The sequence below is a fragment of the Chaetura pelagica genome, unplaced genomic scaffold (genome assembly GCF_000747805.2).
Source record: "Chaetura pelagica isolate M959 unplaced genomic scaffold, ChaPel_1.0 scaffold109, whole genome shotgun sequence".
NCBI classification, from domain to species: domain Eukaryota; kingdom Metazoa; phylum Chordata; class Aves; order Apodiformes; family Apodidae; genus Chaetura; species Chaetura pelagica.
The window spans coordinates 8,380,102-8,402,548 of record NW_009970725.1 but is presented as its reverse complement, the minus strand read 5'-3'; the positions used below and the strand labels follow the sequence as shown (position 1 = coordinate 8,402,548).

Here is a 22,447-nt window from a genome sequence, read left to right as displayed (position 1 = left end):
GGATCCCTTAGCCCAGTGTGTGCTGAGCCCTCGGGTGGCTGCCAGTGCCGGCCACATGTCGTGGGGATGGCCTGTCAGGAGTAAGTCTGGCTGTAGCCCTGGGTTAACTCCTGCTTTAGCATAGCTCTTGTGAAACTGCCCACAAGTCCCTTGCTATCCTTTCACGTGAGATTCTGGGTTTGTTGATAAATAAGCTGATAAATTCTATTAGTCTTATTAATTTTGCTGGGCAGTTTTCTTCTGTTATTTTAATACGATTCTGTAACTTGTTCCCTTAAATAACCAATATCAATTTTGCAGTAGTATTTCATATGTATCTAAATATCTGTCAAGAATTATATAGGAAAATATTTAAGCTGTAAAAGCTACTGGAAAGAGAATTCTCATTACATCCATCTTACCAGCTGTTTTCAATTTATTAGCTGCTGTCAAGATTCCTTAGTCTCCAGTAGGTCATCACTCTCCCATTGCTTTATACTCTTAGATGTAGACTGTAATGTAGATGTAGACTGTTAATTCTTTGTTATTTTATGGTGTTTTGTTGTTCCTTCTTCTCCTTGAAAGGCCTGAAAAAAACTATTATTTTCCTGATCTGCACCACATGAAGTTTGAGATTGAAGATGGTACTACTGTCACAGGAAGGGAAATTCGGTTTGGCTATGATCCTCAGGAATTTCCTGGCTTCAGTTGGAGAGGATATGCCCAGATGTCCTCTGTACAGGTAAGCTATTTTACTCAAGACTTTTGGGCTGAAAACATAGGTGTATGGTATATATGTCTCTATAGCACTGCTATGAGAGTGCAAGGTTATGGAGAAACCAGGAAAAAAAGGACAGGATCTCACTTATCCAAACTCTTTGGTGCTGTATTGCTGTTTGGAATAGTGAATGTTGGTATTATTTTAAGTTGGTCATTGCTTGGCGAAATAGCTTGAATTACACAATTCCATGGCAGTCTGCGTCCGTAAGATTTTTCAGGTACCATCACAGAGCTGTCACTGGTGTCTTCTTGCACTTGCAGTTTATATTGGGCAAAGAAGAAAGTGGCACCAACTTTTATTAGCATTGATACCTTCACAAACAGGTAAGCATGTGATTCAGTAAAAGAAGCTGTAAGCAGGGGCATCTTTATCTTAGTCTCATTAGAGTCTACAAATAAACTGAACAACAGCAGAGAGAAGTAAACCACATGAAGAAATGCACCATAATTTAATTGTGTGAGAAGGGACCTGTCTGACTTTGGACTGAACTGCTGAGCTTGAACTTTAATTTTAAAACAGTGGATTTGAACAATAAATGGGATTTTCTCACTCTTTTTAAAAGTAGCACTCTGGTATAGTTGTATCCAAACTCTGTGAGTTGTCCAAGGATTAATGGATCATGACAGACTGAGACATAAGCATGTAACCATTGCACCAAGCAGAGTGATTTCCTTTCTGTTCTTCATTACTCACTCTTTCAGCTTTGTTCATTGGGTGTTTTATCCTAGAGCTCGTATTTGTTGGATATTCAGATTACTTCCCATTCACAAATGAAGGCAACTCTCAGTAGTTGGGATTTCTTAACTTCTGCTTTCTAGCTCAGCTGCTTTTTTGCATTTGATATCCAGTGGTGTTTTGCAAAGAGGTAATGAAAGGACTTAGTCTCTAATCTTGTTAAAAGTGTGCATTATTTTGCTTATCTGGATAAAGCTTTTCACTCATGTAAGTATTTATCAGGTCCAGGCCCTCCTTAGTTAGATCTTGTCATAACTAAGATAGTCTCACGTTGAAGGAACTTTGACATAGCATTTCTGTGTCTTGTAGGACCCTGAAATAATCCTCCTTTATAGAAGGCAAATAGTGATACCTTATCTACCACACAAAAGGCTAATGTAACAAGTTTTGTTAAAATAAACTATTTCAAAACAATAAAAACATTTTGAGATTAAATAAAAAAGCAAGGTGTGACCTCAGTGGAGGTTGCTGGTGTCTTGTCATGCTGCCAACATGGGGGTGTCATTACAGACTGAGAAGCTCACAGTTGGGCTCAGATTTAAAAGCACTGGCCAGAGTTGCCTAAATTTGTGCCAGAGCTCAATGAAAAATTCCTCCCACTCCCTGCTCTTGCATGAAGCCAGGGACCAGCATCTCTTCCTCATTCCTCACATGTATTCTTTCTCTGCCTTCACTGTCTTCTATGTTTTACTTAAAAGCTTAGAAGCCATTTTTATAAATCTTCTGAAGCATGTTTCTTTATTTCTTTTTCCTTTTCTTTTTTGTTTCTATTTTTCAGGTGTTCCCTACATGCCTTTCTTATTCATGTAGTATCCTTTGGAAGTCATTCTTCTCTGTTTAAAGCAACACTTTTAAAAACTTCCTCTGCTTGTCTCTGTTTTCCATTCTGGTCCGCTGCCCTTCTGCAACCACCTGGAGTTTTAGCTAGCTAGTCTCAGTAGATCTCTGAGCTCTGACATATGTCTGTCTTTGCTTTCTGCTGTGCATTTGTATTAAGAAGGTGGGGATCTCTGGGGTGGTGGTGACAGGACTGAGACATACCTTCAGAACAGCATCTGGGAGCTGAAAATCTTGCATTTATTGTAGCTTTTAGGAGGGAGAGGAAATGAGGCTTTGTGTTCCATTCTCCAATGCATGGAACAGAATAAACCAATGTGCATTTGAGGAAGCAGAATGGACCACAGTGGTGGGAAGGTAACTGTGCCACAAGCACCTTGGAAAGGTGGATAGCAAGGGGATTGTCATGGGTGAACAGGTGGGAGATAGTTTCTGAGAGGAGCTTTAGGATTTAGGATGGAAAGAAGGAAGCCAAACCCTTGAGCTTGCACCAATCCTATTTTTTCCTAGTCCACCACCAACCTTTGGACATGTCTCTGCCAATTTTCTGTTGCACTGCAAACTAAATAATGGAGTCTGTGTGAATACAGTCTCCTGTGAGCACAAGAACAATGTGGCTCCGGAGGTGTTGGTTCAGCCACAGGGCAAAGGGAGTCAGGCATGGTATCACATCTCTAAAGAAACTGAGGGATCTAGTGGAGGAGCAGAAGTTTCAGCAGTGGTCTGAGATGTCAGCATGCTGTGGAGCATTGTGTGTAATCTCAGAATAGTATCAGTGATTCTGGGCTGTTCTGTGGGAAGTCAGGAATATGGACAGCCCTTTGATACTGTATGCCTCCTTTATGGCACAGGAGGGGAGAATAACAGTAAAGCACTGTCCATGTCAAGGGACAATATCAACACATGTGTCAGTTCAGTCATCCTATGTCTTTATGGATAAGCTGTTATTCAATGAGAGTTTTATTTCACAGGAGGTTTTGTTCTATGTTCTTTTGTAAGCTGCCTGAGCCTTTCTTTTCTGTTTTGGAGTTTGTCTTTGCCAAATGGTTTTTCTTTCTCCCGGTGCTAGTAACAAATAATATACTTTCCTTTCCTCCTTTTTCCCTTTCTTTTTATTTTTCCCAGCCAGAGGTGGTTGTGCCTATCACTGTGGCTTCCCCTAAGCTCTTCCACATAGTCCTCTGCTATGTCAGCCTGGGCTCAAAAAGCTCTAAAGGGAAGATCTCAGTTGCTGAGGGAAAACATTTGGGCACTAATTATACTTGTAAGTGAATTAATTTTCTCACTAGGCTTGCCTGTCTTCTTCTGTCATACACCAGCATTGCCATTCCAGTATATACTCCTCTGCATGTGTGTTTTTCTTGTAGGACTTTAGTATGGTGCATGCATGGCTTCTAACTGTTCCTCTATTCAGCGCTTTACGGCTGTTTTTGTTTATTAACTTCCATTTTTCAGAATGAAGTGAGGATAACTTTGAATGTGGAGAAATCAAACCTCTTCTTATTTCGCATTATCCTGAGGTACATTAACCCTGGAGGTGAAACATTATCTGGTCGCATATCTGCTTGTCAGTCTGGGCCTGAAACAGGTAGGTGCAACTCAGCGGTGCAGTGGATCAACTGAATGTTTAGATCAGAGGAGCCTTTTCATGGTGCACCTGAGTCAAATTTATAATATGGCTTAAAATGCATCACTTTTAACAGTGTCAGTGCTTTCCTGCTTTTCCTGATATATTTTGCTGTATAATTGTGGCTGTGGTTGCATGAAACTTGCATACTACTTACATGTGTGTGTACTACTCACGGTAGTAATCGACGTGCGTTATTTCAAATGTTTGCCAAACTCAGTACTTTCAGTTCTATACTTGGAAGTGCTGAACTGTGGGGTTTGTAAAGCTTTTAAAGAAGGGATAATAGCATTTACTTGGGTTTAGTTGCCTTTGGTATTTCAGTTTAAAGGTGACTTCTGCCTTCATTCCATGAATTAATCCAGTCTTACCAAGTTAGCTCTGATTGCAGATCTCAAAAGCATGTGATACGTTTTGAGCCCTGATAAGAGATAAGTACTCTGTATCCTTTGAATGGCAGAGGCATACCAAGCCTATATGCAGAATTATCTCTTACTGTGCCTAACCTCAGCATATTGATGGGAGCTAATGGAGCTTGGTCATAGATCCTTTTTTAGTAATTTGGAGGAGGCAAAACCAAAGACTTCACAGATACCACAGAGTGGCAGCAGTTTGTGGTCATGTCTGACTTGTACTGCTTGGGAGGCAGGGAAACAGCTTTTGTCTGTGTCCAGAGGCTTCAAAGAAGAAACCTTTGATATTCATAGTAATTGATCCTCATGACTTTTCTTTGATAGTTATACTGCATCTGTGTTTCTGTTGTACATTCTCTCTGCCCAGAAGTTAACATCAGTTACTGTCTGTAACTAAACATTTTAGATGCTACTGAGAATCTCCAGCATTTGAAATAATCAGTGAAAGTCCCATAAGAGCAGGCCTTGTGCCAGCTGAGCATATTGTGAGTCAGAGTCAGTGCAGAGAGAGGTTGAATGGAAAATAGTGGAAAGGGAAGTGAGAAGTGAGCATTTCAGAATATTGCAAAACTGGCCATTGCAGAGGCAGAGCTGTGCTTTTCTGAACCAATTTGCTCAAGACTAGTAAGAGCAAAGACAGCAACTACTGCATTGCTCTGTAGCTTACTGTGTGTGGTTGAGTGCACTGTTAATGCATATTGACAGAAAAGCATTGATCAGCTCCTGTTAGGCCAAGTTTATGGATGAAAGAATCAGTCCTGCACATAGAAAGATCTTACACAATCCTTCATGTTTGTTTGTTTGTTTTTTTACTTGATTTTTTGTTGTTGCTGGCAGGGACTTCTCAGAGCAAGGAGTTTGTCTTCCCACCAAGCAGAGAGCCAGCTTTTGTCACAATCCCAGGAAGAAGCTCCACAGAGCCTTTCTCACTGGTTCCAGGCATGTGGACTATCAGTATAATGGCAGAAGAAGTCCTCTTGGTAAGAAAACAGTTGGGGAAAATGTGTGCTCAAAGGCTGTCATGACAGTATTACTCTGGAGTTCTTTGCCAGGAAGAATCCTGCAAGCAGCGGAAATTCAGCACTGGTGAAAGAAGTACAGCAGAAGAGTATCATTATGAAAATTTATATTTCTGTTGTATTTAATTTTTTTTCTTCTCTGACTTTCACCTACTCTAAGTTTTATTGTGCTTACAGACTTTAACTGTATCTGGAAATAGTACCTTCAAAGGATAAGGTAGTGTTAACATACAGCACAATTGATCAGCCACAGGTGACCAAGGCTTTAGTTTCTTGACAAAGATCCTCAGAAAAGAATTATAAGATACTCTGCATGATTAGCACATAATTTTCTACATGTTTTTATCTTCCCATTATTACTCTTCTTTCACTCACCGAAAAACTGAAACATTTTCTGACAGCAGTTCTAAGAAATTACTATAACAAGACAAATGGTTTCAGGTGATCATTTATGAAAAACCTTAAAGACATATGATCACAAAGACAGCATACTGAAATTCATATATATATATTGCATGGAGTTAACAAGTAGCCAGTGCCTTTAGTCACTAAGCCTGAGGCTCAGTTAAATTTATGGCATACCACATAAAATGTTACTAAAGAACTTGCAAATATGTTTACAAATATGAACTTGCAAATAAGAACTTGCAAATATGCAAATACCTTTGAAAAGGAATTTATTAATGATCTTGACCCAGTATGTTCTCACTTGTTTTTAAAAATAAGATCTATAATGTTAGTTTAAGTAGGCAAGGCCAAAATAAACCAGTTTTTGAAGCACAGCTTGTTAGATTATGTGGAATATTTTTAGCAAGTCAGCTGAGATACATGACTCTCCTTTGTGGAGTCATACACAGTTGAGTTGTGTGCATGTGGATTGCACTCACTGGTGAAAACTTCACCCAGCTGGCTGTGTGTTACTAAGGTGTGAGGAGGCTTCTTCATGATCACTGTCTTGTACAGCACATGATGGGAGATTGGCTTCAGATATTCCCTTCTTGCAGGGCAGCTGCCTTAGTCCCATCTCTGTGGAGGTATAAATAGAATTAGGGAGAAACATTTTTACGTTATTGGCCCCATAACAGGAAAAAACCCAACAACAACCATGTCTTGCAGATACTCTCTGTAAAAATGATTTATGTGGTTGGGTTTGTTCATTTATACACTGTGAAAGTCTAGAGATGTTCCTTTTGTAATTTTCTGCATGGTCTTGCATTTGTTGTATTCTTTGTTCTTAGGATTACATGGTGCTGTTACCTAGTGATTACTACAAGGCATCCATCTTGCAGATACAAGTTACAGAACCCTGCACCTATTCAGGACGTGCTTCAACAGATCAGTCAGTATATATGCTACAGATAAACCAGTGCCTTGGATTATTTTATTGTTATCCTGCTGCACTTGAAAACAATAATAATCTTGTGGTTTGGGTTTGTTTTCTTTGTTTGTGTTGTTTGTTGTTTTTTTGTGTGTAAGCTGCTTGCTCTATCAGCATTTGCCATTGGGCAGATTTTCCTGTGTCCTTGGTTCAGAGGCAGCATATTTCAGACATGGGGGAGAATACAGAAGAACACCTGTGCGACAGCCAGCTCCTGATCAACCAGTGATGACCCATATCAGTGGAAGAGAGGTCAGGTTCCTGCCTGCTAATTGCAGTGCAGTCTGCACTGTTGACTATAAACCTACTGGGCTGAAAGTGGTGGAGATTTGCAGCTCAGGCTTTGTGGATCTGTAACACATCCTTAAAACAGACTGTGTACCAAGTTCTGCGTTTTATACAGAATTGTGTAAATGGATCAGTTTAAGTGGATTTATAGCTGTGACTAGAGTGGACATCTCTCTCTGACAAACACATTTTATTAAAAATCCCTCTGCTTCTGGCATAGTGGCTTATTCAGCATACTGTTGAATTGCAGCAGAAGTGGCATAATGGTTTGTCAGCAGAAATTGCATACATGCATCACTCTGATTTTTTTTTTTCTGAAATAGTTGCATATTTTTTTTGTGTTACTTTAAGCAGAAGCAATTATGCAACTGCTGTAGGTGCATAGAAAGAGAAACATACATTTTATGAAATGAAAAGATATAGTAGAAGTGTGCTTGTCAAGTGTATGGTAATTACATGTAAAATGATTAAGCTCTCTATTGCTGTGCTTGGATATTGCTTTTAAAAATACCAAGTGCAACAAGAATATTTATATGCCACAGGCTCTGTTCCTTCATTGCTGATGCATGTGCAAAACTTTACCAGCCTTATTAACTGCAGTGAAGTCAAGAGAGCTGTTAACAGGATTATTTATATGTTTAGGTGTTTGTAGCCTAAGGAGATATTGAGAAAAAGGAGTTTAAATTTGAAAATAATTATATAGCCAACTGTAGTGAGGACCCCTTTAAACCACAGCACTTTCTGTGCAGCTGCTTGAAAGTCTTTTACAGCAAATGTTGTGTTAAGCAATTTGTGCAGGTAAACTAAAAGAAAAACTTGATGCTTCAGAAACGGTCATTTCTTGTTTGCTGGAGAAGATGCTTTAATTCTTTATAGGGAAGCAATATGTAGCCCTGCTGTAGTAGGACTTGTGTTCCTGGAGATATTTTTTACAGTGGAGAAGTAGATTCAATTTTTATGTTATTAAAGATAGCTTAGAGTTGATTAACATTTTTCAGTATCAGTGAAGTTTCCTCACTGGTATTTTCTGCTGGGAAAAGGAGAGATAGTAATATACTGATTTCATAGGTTTATTTTACAGCTGTTATTATGACAGTTGTTTCTTGAACTTGGTTTACTCTTACTAGTAGGCAAAGTGATATTTGAAAGCATTGCTTCCATTCTGCTGGATGTCTTTTGCTGAGACATTACAGGGTTGGTCCTGGGTGAAGGCTGACTGGTTGGCTTGCAGGGCAGGAAAGGGAGCTTCCTGCAAGTAAAGGACTGAAAAATCTAACAGCTCTTCAATTTTTCAATGATCTTGAGCTAGGTCAATTTACAGATAAACATAAATGTTCCACAAGTGGGTCGCTATGTTCTGGTTTTTGAATACGCCAACGAAGAGGCTAAGTTGTACACTGCCAAGATAATAATACATAGCCCTGGACCTGTGACTGAAGGCAGACTGAGAATATATAGTTGTAAATACAGGTAAGAGTTTATGCAGTAATCACTAAATTATTAAATAAGCACTGGGATAAAATTACACTTTTTATGTGTTGGAATCCATTTCACTGTGTACGCAGTTTGAATTTTAGGGTGATCTAAAGAAACTATGTGATTCTCTGGGTATTGTACAGATTTTTTATTCTCTTTGCATAATCAGCTCATTAAATATTGCTACCGGTTCAAGTGAACTGTATTCCTATATAAAGGATCACTTTTTAATATATGTGTGGAGCAGTGACCTTGTCAGGTTATTGCTGGGGAAGGCTCTTATTTTAGCCTGTTATGTAACACCTGAAGCCCCAAACTATTTGTGATAAATCTTTCATCTTATTGCTGGTTTTTTGTGGGTTTTTTTTTCCTAAAGACATTTGATGGGCTTAATTTTGAACGTACTTCTTTGTTCATATGATAAACTAGAAAACTTGTTCGTGAAAATACAAAGAAAGCCCTTGCTACATTAATGTAGCAATGCAGTAAATCCCTTCTGTGGCCATTCTGCATGTACCTAATGGTCACATTGCTGTGTCATCTTCCCTAAGCAGGAAGTCTCTTCTGTTAAAAAATAAATCAAGAAATGCCAAAGTGAGCTACATGCAAATCAGGGTAACTTGCAGAATCAGGAATTTATTGTGCCAGGCCTTCTTATAGCTGTATGAGCTTGATTATTCCCAATAAAACATTGTAAGAGAATACACCATTGCAAGCTTCCAGCAAATCACAAATGAGGTATCTGTATTTCTCTGGTCTCAAATGTTGTCAGCCCTGAGCTGACCTGACTCATAAGCTGTGCTCTAGACAAGAGTGAAAATTCTGCATTATCTGGTTCGTAGAGGAGATAGAAAAAAAGTGGTTGTATGGTGGTTACAGCTTCTCACCCACAGCATGCTGGCTGGCCTAGTTGAGAAGTGCAAAAGAGAGTGAGACTCCACCTGGAGTGCTGTGTCCAGTTCTGGAGTCTCCAGCACAAGAAGAACAAGAAGCTGATACACCGAGTCCAGAGAAGGGCCACAAAGATAATCAGAGGGCTGAAGCACCCACCTTCAGAGGACAGGCTGAGAGAGTTGGGTTGCTCCAGACTGGAGAAGAGAGGGCTCTGGGGAGACATTATAGTAGCCTTCCAGTACCTGAAGGGGGGGGGCTACCAGAAAGCTGGGGAAGGGCTTTTACAAGGGCATGAAGTGATAGAACGAGGGAGAATGGCTTTAAACAGGACGAGGATAGATTCAGACTAGAAAATAGGAAGAAGTTATTTCCCGTGAGGGTGGGGAGACCCTGGAAGACGTTGCCTAGGGAAGTTGTGAATACCCCCTCCCTGGAAGTGTTCAAGGCCAGGTTGGATGGGCCTTTGAGCAACTTGGTATAGTGTGAGGTGTCACTGCCCAAGGCAGGGGAGTTGGAACTAGATGATCTTGAAGGTCCCTTCCAACCCAACCCTTTCTTTTTTTCAAGAAAGAAAATTAGAGCCCTGTAGGACTTCCCTTTAGCAAAAGGGAACTGTTGCTACTTTTGGAAAGCTGCAAAGGTCATGCTCCCTGAACAAGGCAATGTTCAAAGGCTTTAGCAAGACTCTTCCGCTTAGTATGTTTTTCTCTTTACCAAAGTTGTGCAGCCAATAAAGGCAGTCACTAAGAAACAAACCTACATTTTTTAAAAATTTATATTGAGGAGTATCTGTATGGAAGAGCTTCCTAAAATCAAGACTTTCCCAGCTGCCATTCCTCACCACCAGTGGTGCATACCAGTTGTGGAAAGCAGCAGCTGGTGCATGCTGGCACCTCAAAAGAGCACAGGCCAGGCACAGAGTATTAGTTAAAAGCTATTCTACACAGCTTAGAAACCTCTACAGATAGCATGGATGTGCGCCTGTCTGTTCACGTCCTACTTAAAGCCGTAACTCAAATGGAGATCTGAGCTAAGGTCTGGAGGTTTGGGCTCTGGCTAGGGCAACCCACAAAGGACAAGCAGAATTTTATACCTGGTACTTCATTTGTCTCATGAGCCAGGATACTGCATGTTCACCAGTGGCCAAAGGTAGCTGTGGTTTAGGATCCAGCAGGACAGCTAGGCACCAGCAATGAGGCTAGCCAAAAGCTAGGCAGCTGAGCTAGGCAATAGCCTAAACAGAGTGGTAATGCCAGCAGGCTCAGTCTGAATCCTGTTTTCTGTCTCAGTTTCCTCTGTCGCAGCGTTGTAGTTGACGACAAGAATCGCTTGGCAGCCTATGATCTTCTAGCAGATACAAAGATACACCTTAAGGCATCATCAATTAATTTTCTTCTGGTAAGTTTCCATTTTCTATTGCCTTTTATAACACTTGTTCCCTGAGTAGGTAAATAGAAATATTTTCTCCCTATGTTCGCAAGGTATGTAGTAATATGTGTCTTAGATACTTGATGTAATCAGAGAATACTGAGGCAAACTTGATAAACAGTTTATCAAAGATAAACAGAAATTTGCCTTTCTTTGCAAGGGTTTTTTCCAGTTTTTGTGCTCTGTTTCAGTTCTCCTCTTTCTTCCACATGTAAACTTTAACTGAAAAATCTGGTAGCTTTTATACTTTATAATTTTTTCTTTCCATATGTTTCACTTTTTTTTTTTTTTTTATACTCCAAAATATTTATATGGGACTTTCCTGCATCTCTTACAAAATTCAGGCAATAAATGCACTCATTTCAGGCAAGAAGTGCATTCATTAGTCATGTATTTCTGCTTTTTTTTCTAAAGCCTTTGATGCCATCTTTTGGTCACACCAGGAATAAATGTTTCTGTACACTGGATTTTCTTCTATGTTGTTCGTTTTCCACACAAGGTGATTTACACATTTGGTTCAAATATGGAGTGGAAACTCCAGTATAAACATAGAGTAGTTTCTTGGAGCTGTTAGGATTAACAACTGATGCTTTCTTCGTTTCATGAGGCTGTTTTCAGTGTGAACAAATACCATTTAAATTGTCTGTTAGCTCCCTGCAGCAATTGCTGTGCTAACATGATCCACACCCAAAAAACGTTGATATTGTTAGTCTGTATCTCCACATGTGGAAGTCTCTTGTGCTAAGAATTCCTGTGTTTTTATTTCTGAATTTTAGTTTTCATTCTCTGAATAACTTGCTGCAAGATAAATGACAATATTCTCCTGAGATACAGGAAGTTAATTTCCCTGTATTAAATGTAAAGACTGCACTTAGCAAAAGACAGGAGGAAGGGAGGAAAGAAGAGCTTCTGGAATAATGGGCAGTAATCACAGAGTCAATGGCAGCAGCCTTGGAGTTAAAGATGCTTGTGTGAGCCCCTGTCATGTAGGCAAGAGAGGCAAAGGGGAACCACGCCCAGTGCTGAGGTTCAGAAATCTGGTCTAAATAAAGGGGAAATGGTGTACTTAAGGTCATCTTTCAATAGAAGCTCTTACAACTTGGTAATCTTTATCTCACATTGATGCATACAAGCTATCTAAACCCATACTGTGTTTGGCACTAATGTTTTAGCTGCTCATAAAGTGCAGTCCAAAGCTTCAGAGTCTACCCTTATTCTGCTGCAATGGGCAGACTCCTGTGGGTCATTACATGCAAAACAGGAACAATGTTTGCTGCCCAGGAAAAGGGACTTTTTAGTATTCTGCCTTCTAGCTTATAGAGGGTTTCTAGTCCCTGCTCACTACTGCAAAAACACAGATAGTGCTAGTTACCTTACTACTTTTTTTGCCTTTTAATCTTTTTTTTTTCAAGTAGTCCATGTGCAGGTTTAATAACCTACACTTAGGTATTTTGTAAATGTGTGTAATATATTTTATTAGTACTAACTCTTGTGCCTACCCACAAGCCTTCCCTTTTGTCCTTACCACCATGGCTATGGCAGGACTACCACAGCTTTGTTTGCTCATGTCTAGTTTTAGTTAAAAAAAAATAAATCATATGTTCTTGTTGGATTTTAAAATGAATTCTGAATATGTTGTGAGAAATCCCGATGTCACTGAAACTTATTCCTATGGACTTTGTGTGAGCAAGTGTTTGTGCCTGTGTTTCAGAAGATCTAGAAGTTCCTCCAGGGTGTAAAAGTCTCTTAACTGCACAGATGTGAGGGCTTTTCTCTCACACCTCCTTGCCTGGCTTCTGACCCTGCAAGTTGGTCTTCTGTCATTCCCATTACCATACATACACTTATTTTTTTATTTATTTAACTTCTGAACAGCCAACATTCCCCTGATAAGGAAAGAAAAATACTATTCAACACTGAGGCTTTCAGGTACAGGCAGGTAAAGGGATCAAAAATCTTGTGGGAAGTCCATGACATGACATGGCTTAGGGCTCAGGTCTCCCCATGCTACAACTGGGCTTCATCCTTCCTGCTAAAGCCTGGCCCTGTTATTTACAATACTAAATGTTAATTCTGCCTTGTGATTATTTTTCAGCACAAGGTCTGTATTATATCAGCTGAAGAATTTTCTCCAGAATACGTGAGTCCTAAAGTGCAGTGCATAGCTGCTTACGGGAGTACCCATGATGGAAGGTAATGTGCTTGGTTTTATCCTTCATGTTTTCTGAAGAAGACCTTGAAGAAGGCAGAGTAAACAGGATTTAAATTCTTTGGGTGAACCTTTGCTGAGTGGTGATATGTAGGCCACTTTTGCAAAGCAATATTTGTAAAAAAAGCTGAAGTGTTAGTGATAATCTAGAGAGTCTTTGTGCAGGATTATTTTAATACTAACCCCTAATGGCCTGTCTGAAGTACTGAGTGCTGATATGTTAGAAACTTGGATCTTTCACATGCTGTCTGATGGGTGTCTAAGCTTCTCTGGCCTGAAATACTTGCTGCTCCATCTGGAATTTCATTCAGCATGTTACCACTTCAGCTGTTCCAAAATGTCTTTAATTTGTCATTAAGTAGGGGACATAACTGCCCTTTTAGGCACAAATCCACAGCAAAATCTTCCTGTAAAGAACTGAACCTGAACTTTAACTTCAAAAGGATCAGGTTTGGGTTCTTCAGGCCACTTGTTCTGTCCTTTTGAAGCTCTTCCCCTCTCCATATGTTTTATCCTTTGGGCCAGAGAGAAACTAACTCTGCAGCTTCCAAATAAGGGAGCCTCAAATTTGAGTTCTCATTGCACTCCCTAGGATATGTCTCGTGATGCTGCTCCTAAGACTTTCTTCCTGCTGGTCTGGCAATGGGCAAGGCCTCAAAGTAAAAGTAAATGTCATTTGCAGGAGTTCAGAGGCAGAAACAGTGTTGACTAGGTCTGATAGTTTTCCAGACAGTAACTTCTAATATAATGGTTGAATTGAAATAGAAAGCAGAAAAATCTGCATAGTAAATTAGATAAAAACATGTGACTGTGCTTGGCTTCCAAGCATCATAGCACTGAATCACAACTATTTTCCTGCTCAGAGTGTTACAACTGAGAGCAGCTTTCTAAGACTTAAGGTACTTGTACTTGCACCAACGGAGTTTTACGTTCCTTGGTATTTATATTCCGAGTAAAATGGGGGAAAAAAGCTGGGTGAAAAATATTATTTATAATACAAATAATGTAGAAATGTATACATTTTACTTTGGTTTTGTGTTGTGGTTTTTTTTTTTAAATCTCATTATATTTACATAGTTTATGGTAAGTTTATGTTCTGTCCTTAGGACCATTACCTGGCAGTATTTCCGCTTTCCTAGAAGCGTTTAGGTTTCACCTAGTTGAAAGATACAGAGTCTTGGCTCAGCTGAAAAGTAATATAAGCAGATGCTGCATGTGATTTCCCACACAGGCCTGGCAAATTCGTCTCAACCCTGGCCCTGAAACATACTTGCTGTTCCAGTTCTGGGCCTGTCTTGAGCAAAGATTAATCATTGTCTGTTGAATACTTATGAGAAGTGAACAAATACTAGCAGGAAACTCCTCAACATTTTCTCCTGTGGTTTTGGAAATACTTCTCTCAATCAAGTTCTTCAGAATTAAATATACCAAGAAAGAAATAGTTAAGCACAGCAGTGAATGAATGAGGATGTTTTCAAGGAGCACTGTTACTTATTTTGGCTCCAATTCTACAAATACTTGAGTGTATACTTAGTTTCTAAGTACTTAAGTAGTGTCATTGACTTCTATATTTAAAGAGAAAACTTTTATACTTAAAGCACACACCTATGGGAATATTTGTAGAACTGAGAATCAATATTAGTACAGATTCTGGTGAATGTGACTAACTGGACTAACTTAAATTTATTTTTATATTTTATATCTTGGTTCCCTTAGGTTTCATTTTCCTTAGTAAACACTTTCTATTGCAACTGTTCAGGTTATGGAAATTTTTAGTTAATAAAATAAATTACATTTTCCTCTTTGTGAGTTAAATCTTGTTTGTACCTCCTGTTTTCATGTACTTTTTGACAATTTACATAGAATCCAAAGAGTAACAGGAGATACTATTGCATTATAAATTTTAATATAGTCTAAAATTTTGACTTTGTGTATCGACTGCTTTTCCTTTTATGACGCTTAATAAATTCTCCTGGCTCCAAAAGTAATTACTATAATTCTGTGTTTAGTGCAACATGCGTTTCCTCAGTGCATGAAACTCCACCAGCAGCTTTGATTTTGGATGCAATCAAGGATGGGAGAATTTCCGAAGTACAGAGAAATATCATCCATGATCCACTGAGTGCCCCTTTGCCTTCTAACTCCATTAATGGAGTCACCTTGACACCATTACAGGTATGTCATATTTTGAAAACTTTGTTTCTGAGGTCACACAATATGTTCCAAGTGAAGTTGAACAGATGAAGCACTTTAAGAGAATCCAAACTGAATGATGTGATATGATCAAAATGCTCCAAACTGAGTAAGCCATTAAAAAATAAAGAAATAAAAATGCCAGCTTCTTTCTTAACTCCAGAGTGGTCTCAGAAGGATGATAGATGTGCTTGGCATGCAAACAGATAGGAGCATGCAGTTGTAATGCCATACTGGGACCAGTGCTGTTTAACATCTTTGTTGGCAACATGGACTGTGGAATTAAGTGCACCCTCATCAAGTTTGCTGGTGACACCAAACTGTGTGGTCGATGCTCTGGAGGGAAGGGATCCAACCACAGGGACCTTGACAGGCTTGAAAGATGGGCCTGTGCAAACTGCATGAAGTTCAAAAAGGCCAAGTGCAAGGTCAGGGCAATCCCAAGCACAAATACAGATTTGGTGGAGAATGAATCAATAGCAGCCTGCAGGAGAAGGACTTGGGGGTGATGGTGGAAGAGGAGCTCAACATGAGCCATTCATGTGCGCTTGCAGCCTGGAAGGCCAACCCTGTCCTGGGCTGCATCAAAATAAGGATGGTCAGCAGGTCAAGGGAGGTGATTCTTCCCCTCTGCTCCACTTTCATGAGACCCCATCTGTAGTACTGTGTCCAGTTCTGGGTTCCCCAGTACAAGAAGGACATGGAGCTGTTAGAGCAAGTCCAGAGGAGGGCTACAAAGATGATTTGAGGGCTGGAGCACCTCTGCTGTGAAGATAGGCTGAGAGAATTGGGGTGGTTCACCCTGGAGAAGAGAAGGCTCCAGTGAGACTTGATAATGGCCTTCCAGTACCTGAAGGGAGCCTACAGGAAAGCTGGGGAGGGACTTTTTACAAGGGCTTGTAGTGATAGGATGAGGAGGAATGGTTTTAAGCTGGAAGAAGGTAGATTTAGATTAGACATTAGGAAGAAATTCTTTACTGTGAGGGTGGTGAGACCCTGGAACAGGTTGCCCAGGGAAGCTGTGGATGCCCTCTCCCTGAAAGTGTTTGAGGCCAGGTTGGAAGGGGCTTTGGGCAACCTGGTCTCGTGGGAGGTGTCCCTGCCCATGGCAGGGGAGTTGGAACTAGATGATCTTGAAGGTCCCTTCTAACCCAAACCGTTCTGCAATTCTGTGATTTTTTAAAAGATATTTAACTTCCTGAGTGGTGCTAAGTCCCCTGTCTTTCACTGCTGGTAGGTGACAGAGCACAGCTCAGAAACCCAAGAATATTTCACAAAGATAATATGCTATCAGAGCTGTTCTTGTTTCTGCAGAAGCAGGTTACTTTACATGGCAGAGTGCCCCACTTGGGCAGATACGTGTTTGTGGTACATTTTAATCAGCCAGCATACCCCAAGTTCCCTGTGCAAGTACATGTGGATGCAGGACGTGTGTGGTCAGGTAAGCATCTGAATTTCATCTACTGTCTTTCTTTTCTCAACATTTTGGCACGTGGAGCATTTTTTGGCATTATGTTTTTTTCTTCTAGGTTCCTTCAATGCTTCGTTCTGCCCTCATACCTCCGGCTGCCGGGATCCGGTCATTGCAGAGAATCAAATCGAGCTTGACATTTCTGAACCTGAGGTCTCTGTTACAGTGATGATACCTGATGCAAGAATGCTGGTTCTGGTATGTTTATTAAAGAAATGTACTTGGAAATGTTATTCTCAGTTTCACCATAGATGAAAGCCAACAGGAAATAATTTGTCTGTTAGTGTTGTGTTTCAGATTTTTAAGGATCTTGTGCACTGTTTCTGTTTTATCTTAAATTTTTAAGACCCTCTACACTGTTTTTATTGTACACTGCTTGTAGAATCACAGATTGGGGGTGGTTGGATAAGAAGTATGTTATCCTGTTTTTTTCAGTTAAAATGTTACAGGTTTTGAGAAAACCCAGAACACATAATGAAGCAACATTTAAATATATAAATGTGTTACCTTGTGTCTTTTGCTTTTCTCTGAAATGTACAATTTAGCTTTCTTGTTGTTTTAAGGAATATGTCTTAGTTGTTCCAGCAGACACCTACAGTTACAAAATTCTTGACAAAAAGACAGTGGACAAGTCATTTGATTTTATCAGCCAATGTGGAGGAAACAGTTTTTATATTGAGTAAGCATTGATTTCTAAAAACTGAACATTTGACAACAAGCTGGGAATTAATATTACTTTTTCTCTGTATTAAAGACATCTGTATAAAATCCACATCATTTTGCTACATTAAGCTGCTTTTCATGGCTTATGCTGTCCCATTAAATTTCCCATGAGTCATTTTTCCATTATTCTTTTATTGTAAATTAAATGAAAAGGTAGAGCTTTATTGCTCACGAAAGAGGAAAATCTATGTCATCGTCCTGTCTTTGGTATTTCCGTCTTTGGCATTTGGTGTTTTGCTTGGCATGTCTGAACTGATATAACTAACTTATTCACTTGGAAAAAAATCCCTTACCTGCATGTTCAAAGCCATTCACCACGAATTTAATGAAAGGATACCCTTGCATGTGTACTGATGCCATCCTAATGTCAAATAACTGTTTGAAAGACAGGACTCTTAATTTACTGAACCGTTGCAAAGCACGCTCATAACAATTGCAGAGTGCCAGTACTTACGTGACTTATATTTCAATTGAAATAGCCTAGAAGGATCATCAGCCTTCTGTAAGGACTCGGTGAGGTCACTAGTGGCTTTCTACAACAACGGAGCCCTGCCCTGTGACTGCCACAGAGCAGGTGCCAGGAGCCCTGCTTGCAGCCCCCTGGGAGGACAGTGCGTTTGCCGACCTCACGTCATCGGCCGCCAGTGCAGCCGATGCCAAACTGGCTACTATGGCTTCCCATCCTGCAAGTGTAAGTACATGCTCAAACTTACTCAGCACCTGTTAGCACAGAAGTAATCCCATTCCCTTTAAGTACACCTAGTTCAAGATGAAGTGTGCTTTTGCAGGTGTTGTCTGATCAGGTTGTAGTAGGCTTACAGTTTTACTGGTTAAAATCCATATTGCCACTCTTTCAAATGGATTTTTCTACAGTGACTGCTAAATTGTTTCTAAGTTATTACTGTTGTAACCCAGTTTATACCTTCAAGATTTTCCATACATAGTCAGGGACAGCACTCTTAATTCCTCTTTTTTTTATTATTCCTAATAACATCAACAGATGTATAGATTATACCAACATTCTTCAGCTGCTTTCCCAAATATTCTGCTCTATGTTTATGAACATTTCTTTTTTGCCCTTAACACCAAAACTATTATTTTTTTAATGCTTGGCAGTTTTGGGAAGTGATAATAATGCCTGTGGTGAAGCTGAGCAACCAATCTGTGTAAAAGAGCCAAGGTCTCAAGCTATTATTTGAAACTACAGTTGTGGTCACAGAGTTGGTTTCCATGACCCTGGTTTGTCTCGGTCTTGCATCATTGTGACAGTTGAGGTCAAACAAACCAGCTGAGCTTAAAACCAGTCAAAGAGAGGAAAGAACTGTGTCCTTTATACATTCTAGTTGTGTGAGGTTTTCTTCATATACAGGTTCAATAAGAGCTGATGTAATTAATTTGTAGAACATTTTCTTTGACCTAGTGTGCAACTGCGGGCAGCGCCTTTGTGACGATGTGACCGGTAAATGCATTTGCCCTCCACATACTGTTAAGCCAAAGTGTGAAGTGTGTGAGAAACATTACTTCAACTACCACCCCATTGTTGGCTGTGAGAGCTGCAACTGTTCAGAACGAGGAGTCGTTCATGTGGCAAAGCCAGAATGTGAAAAAAACAGTGGGCAATGCAAGTAAGTCTGGGTCATGTGCATTATAAACGATTCCTACGTGGTTTGCTTCAGCCTTCTTTTCAGGTAATTGGAGGAGACGTGGGAGACTTGGATGATGATGAACAGGGATTTAAGCAGTGCTTGGCAGTAGTGAGGACTCGGCTGTTTCAGGGGTACCCACAATTCTTTAATGGAAACGTGGTTGGTGCAGGTAACTCATGGTGGAATCTGGGATTCCTGGGCTTGCATTCTGTTTTTCTGTGACATGCCAGAGTAAGTCCCTGAATCTGTTAGTTTCTTAGAGGACCTCAGATGAGAAGTCCTGACTTCTGGACACTTACATCGTTTGTAATGATGTATGTTATTTCCTAAATTCTTTAAAAATTGAAGTTGACCTTCCACAGTTTGATGTCTGGGTTTCAGTCCAGTGGTTTTATTTCAGTACTGTAAAGCCTGAATATTTGCAATGAGTTTGGAGAAACTTTGATGGTAGGTACTGTCTGGAAAATATTGTTGAGTTGGAGTCATAGCTGATAATTGCCCTGAAAATTATGTCTTCTGTATGACATATGCTTATTTTTCTGTAACTCAGCATAGTGAAATAAAAATAAATTCTTCACTTTTATTCTCTTACTTATATTCTCTAAAATATACATAGCATACAGACCCGATCATAGCGAATTATCTCAAATTCAGATGCTGTGAGTATTAGTATAGTTGTATGTTTGTATTACTTCCTGGGGGAGATCGAGTCCTTAAATAGCAAGTGCAAATATTTGATAGTAGGTTGTGTAGAGCCAGGATTAGTTGAGTTTGATTGGTTGGGCTATGTTTTTGCAGGGTCCTAACAGAGAGATATATCATCCTTCCTCCTCTGTCATTAATCCTGTAAATATGACAGAGAATACTCCTTTTTGCAGAATCGTCACATTTCCTGAATTAAAATTATTTTCCTAAGTCTGTCCTTTTATAGGAAGTGAATAATTGTCTTATCCCAAGGGCAAAATATTAACTTCCATGTGTGGAAGTTGGGGTTCAGTGTTGTAATGTGACATATTCTTTATCTCCTGATGCACTTATTAGTCTCTGCTTGTATTTTCCCCATGCAATACAAAATAAAATAATAAATACTATGCAAAAATAAACAAGTAAATACTTAACTAAAACCTAATACTTAAAAAAAAGGGCTTGGTGTATTTCAGCTCAAGTATGTTGAGGATAACTTTTGCAGAAATAGTCAGATTTTTCTATTTCAGTGAAAAGCTGTATTGCATGTTTATAATGGTGTTTTTCATGTGCAACCTACTTGGTAATATCAAGGAAATGACAGCTTATTGGTAACATATTGTGAAGCAAAACTCCAAATTTAACATATACTTTTGAACTGCTTGCTGAAGCATGTACCTAACTACTACATTCTGATTAGTAGCTTTCCTTCTGTGGATTACAAGTAGTTCAAAGTCCCCATCCAGCTCCTGTTACCTGGGGGAGAGACTCTAAGAAACCTCACCCATGGTGTGGTGAATTGAGAAATTGCTTTCATGTAATTACATGAAGTATGATCTACCTTATCCACACAATTTAGCTGTTTACTGTGTCCACATAATTTAGCTGTTTATTTCCATTAAATTTGTAGTGTTAGTGCACATACAAATGCAATGCTGATAGCCAGAGGAGACTCCACCAACTTGCTGGGAATTTTAAAATTAATCTTATCACAACTAAAAGGTAAATATGTGGGGGGTGGTGGTGGTGGCAGGCATTCTTTATCAATGGGTGTTTACTGTCTTGAAGCCTGCTTTGGGCTGGTACAGACAGTTGATCAGCATAGGCAGAAGAAAGAAGGATCATCACACCTACATTTTCACTAGTTTCATCAGTCTGTGCAAGTTTGTTGTAAAGGTAGCATGAATTATCTGCTGCCACTGAAAGATGCTCCCTCTTGTCTCAAGCCTTGTTCATAGTTTGGTATTGTTTTTTGCATCTTCTGTACTTCACCTAAGTAAATCCAAAGCATTCAGCCTTTGTTGTGAACAAAGTGGATTTTATCCTTTGTGAACAGTTGGAAACTAATCCAAAACTTGTGGGAAGTTGAGGTCTCTGTAATTATTAATGTGCCTGGGCTTTTCCACCTTTTTCTTAGCAGTTGAGTGAGTGCCTTGAGAAATGCCCAACCATATCCCCAGCTATAATTACTCTTCCAGCTCTGCTTACCTATGTGCAACATCCATGTTTTGCACTTTGGTGTATAGAGAGAGTAGTTCTGCAGTGCAAGCACTGAATAGCTGGAGAAGTCTAATTCCTCTGTGAACATTTATATCCTTCAAAATCCAATCTATTCCTAATCAGTTCCATGACCATATAAACCATTTCACCATTCAAGCCTGAGAATAATACTAACCGACTGCTGTTTCTCCATGAAAATCATAAAGTTGTGTCATACCCATGAAATCACTTCAAAGATCCACCTGCCTTTTGTTTTAATCTTCCCTTCCTTCCTCTGTGTTTGTTGATAAAGATGCAAACCAGGAATAAAAGGACGACAGTGTGATCAGTGTTCTCCTGGTACTTATGGTTTCCCAAACTGCTTGCCATGTAACTGCAACAGAGATGGAACAGAACCAGATGTTTGTGATCCCCAGACAGGAATTTGTCTCTGCAAGGTTAGATAAATCAAATTACTTCTGCATTCACAAGCATCGTTTGCACATCAGTGACTATTTTGAATTTAATGGGCTGAATGATCTGATTAAGTGCAGGCATACAAAACCATCACACCTTGCTGTATGTGCACAGATTGTCATGGTTGCAGTTAAATGCCATTTTTTTTAACTAGTTCAATATCTGTCAGTTTTGCAGGCAGTCTTAGGGTTTGCAGGGTGTTACAGAGCTGCAGAGTAGATGTCCATTGAATCACTGAAGCAGTCTGTACCCTGGACAGATCTGCTTGATGCACCTGCATCTTGGCTTCTGGATGGTAACCAGGTTCCATGCTTTTTTTTAGCCATATTAGGTCAGTTGACATTTCACCACATCATTATATCCAGGATATCTTTTGTTCTGATCTGCATAATTAAATGTGGTAAATGTGAACTCTCACAAGTGACCTTTTATATTGTAGGTTTGGAAAAGCCAGCAGGAGGGTTTTGGCAGGGAAGTTATCAGCTGTCTCTGACTAGTATTTATTACTGAGTGATTCACTTTATAAGATAGTCTCCAAGAAGTCAGTTTTATTTGCATTTGGAGTATGTTGTATCCAGAAAATCACACACTTTCATTGATGTTTCCATACATTTAAATACTCTCTTAGAAGATTTATTTTATGCACAGGAGATTTTGGGGGACTCACCAAAACTGAAAGGAAAATTCTGAGATTTCTTTCAACTATGCCT

General features: G+C 39.6%; 1 protein-coding gene across 1 annotated transcript in view; it reads left to right on the top strand.

The window, feature by feature from the left end:
• Positions 1–22,447, top strand: part of LAMA3 (laminin, alpha 3) — a 113,594-nt gene that overhangs the window by 41,651 nt on the left and 49,496 nt on the right. The window contains 16 exon segments of the mRNA XM_010006910.1: positions 1–80; positions 565–721; positions 3,788–3,920; positions 5,210–5,352; positions 6,630–6,730; positions 6,868–7,021; positions 8,367–8,527; positions 10,717–10,825; positions 12,951–13,048; positions 15,074–15,239; positions 16,572–16,698; positions 16,787–16,926; positions 17,292–17,407; positions 17,931–18,142; positions 18,872–19,076; positions 21,574–21,718. The exon segment at positions 1–80 is cut by the window's left edge and continues 6 nt beyond it. Of these exon segments, the coding sequence (XP_010005212.1) occupies positions 1–80; positions 565–721; positions 3,788–3,920; positions 5,210–5,352; positions 6,630–6,730; positions 6,868–7,021; positions 8,367–8,527; positions 10,717–10,825; positions 12,951–13,048; positions 15,074–15,239; positions 16,572–16,698; positions 16,787–16,926; positions 17,292–17,407; positions 17,931–18,142; positions 18,872–19,076; positions 21,574–21,718 (2,247 nt within the window).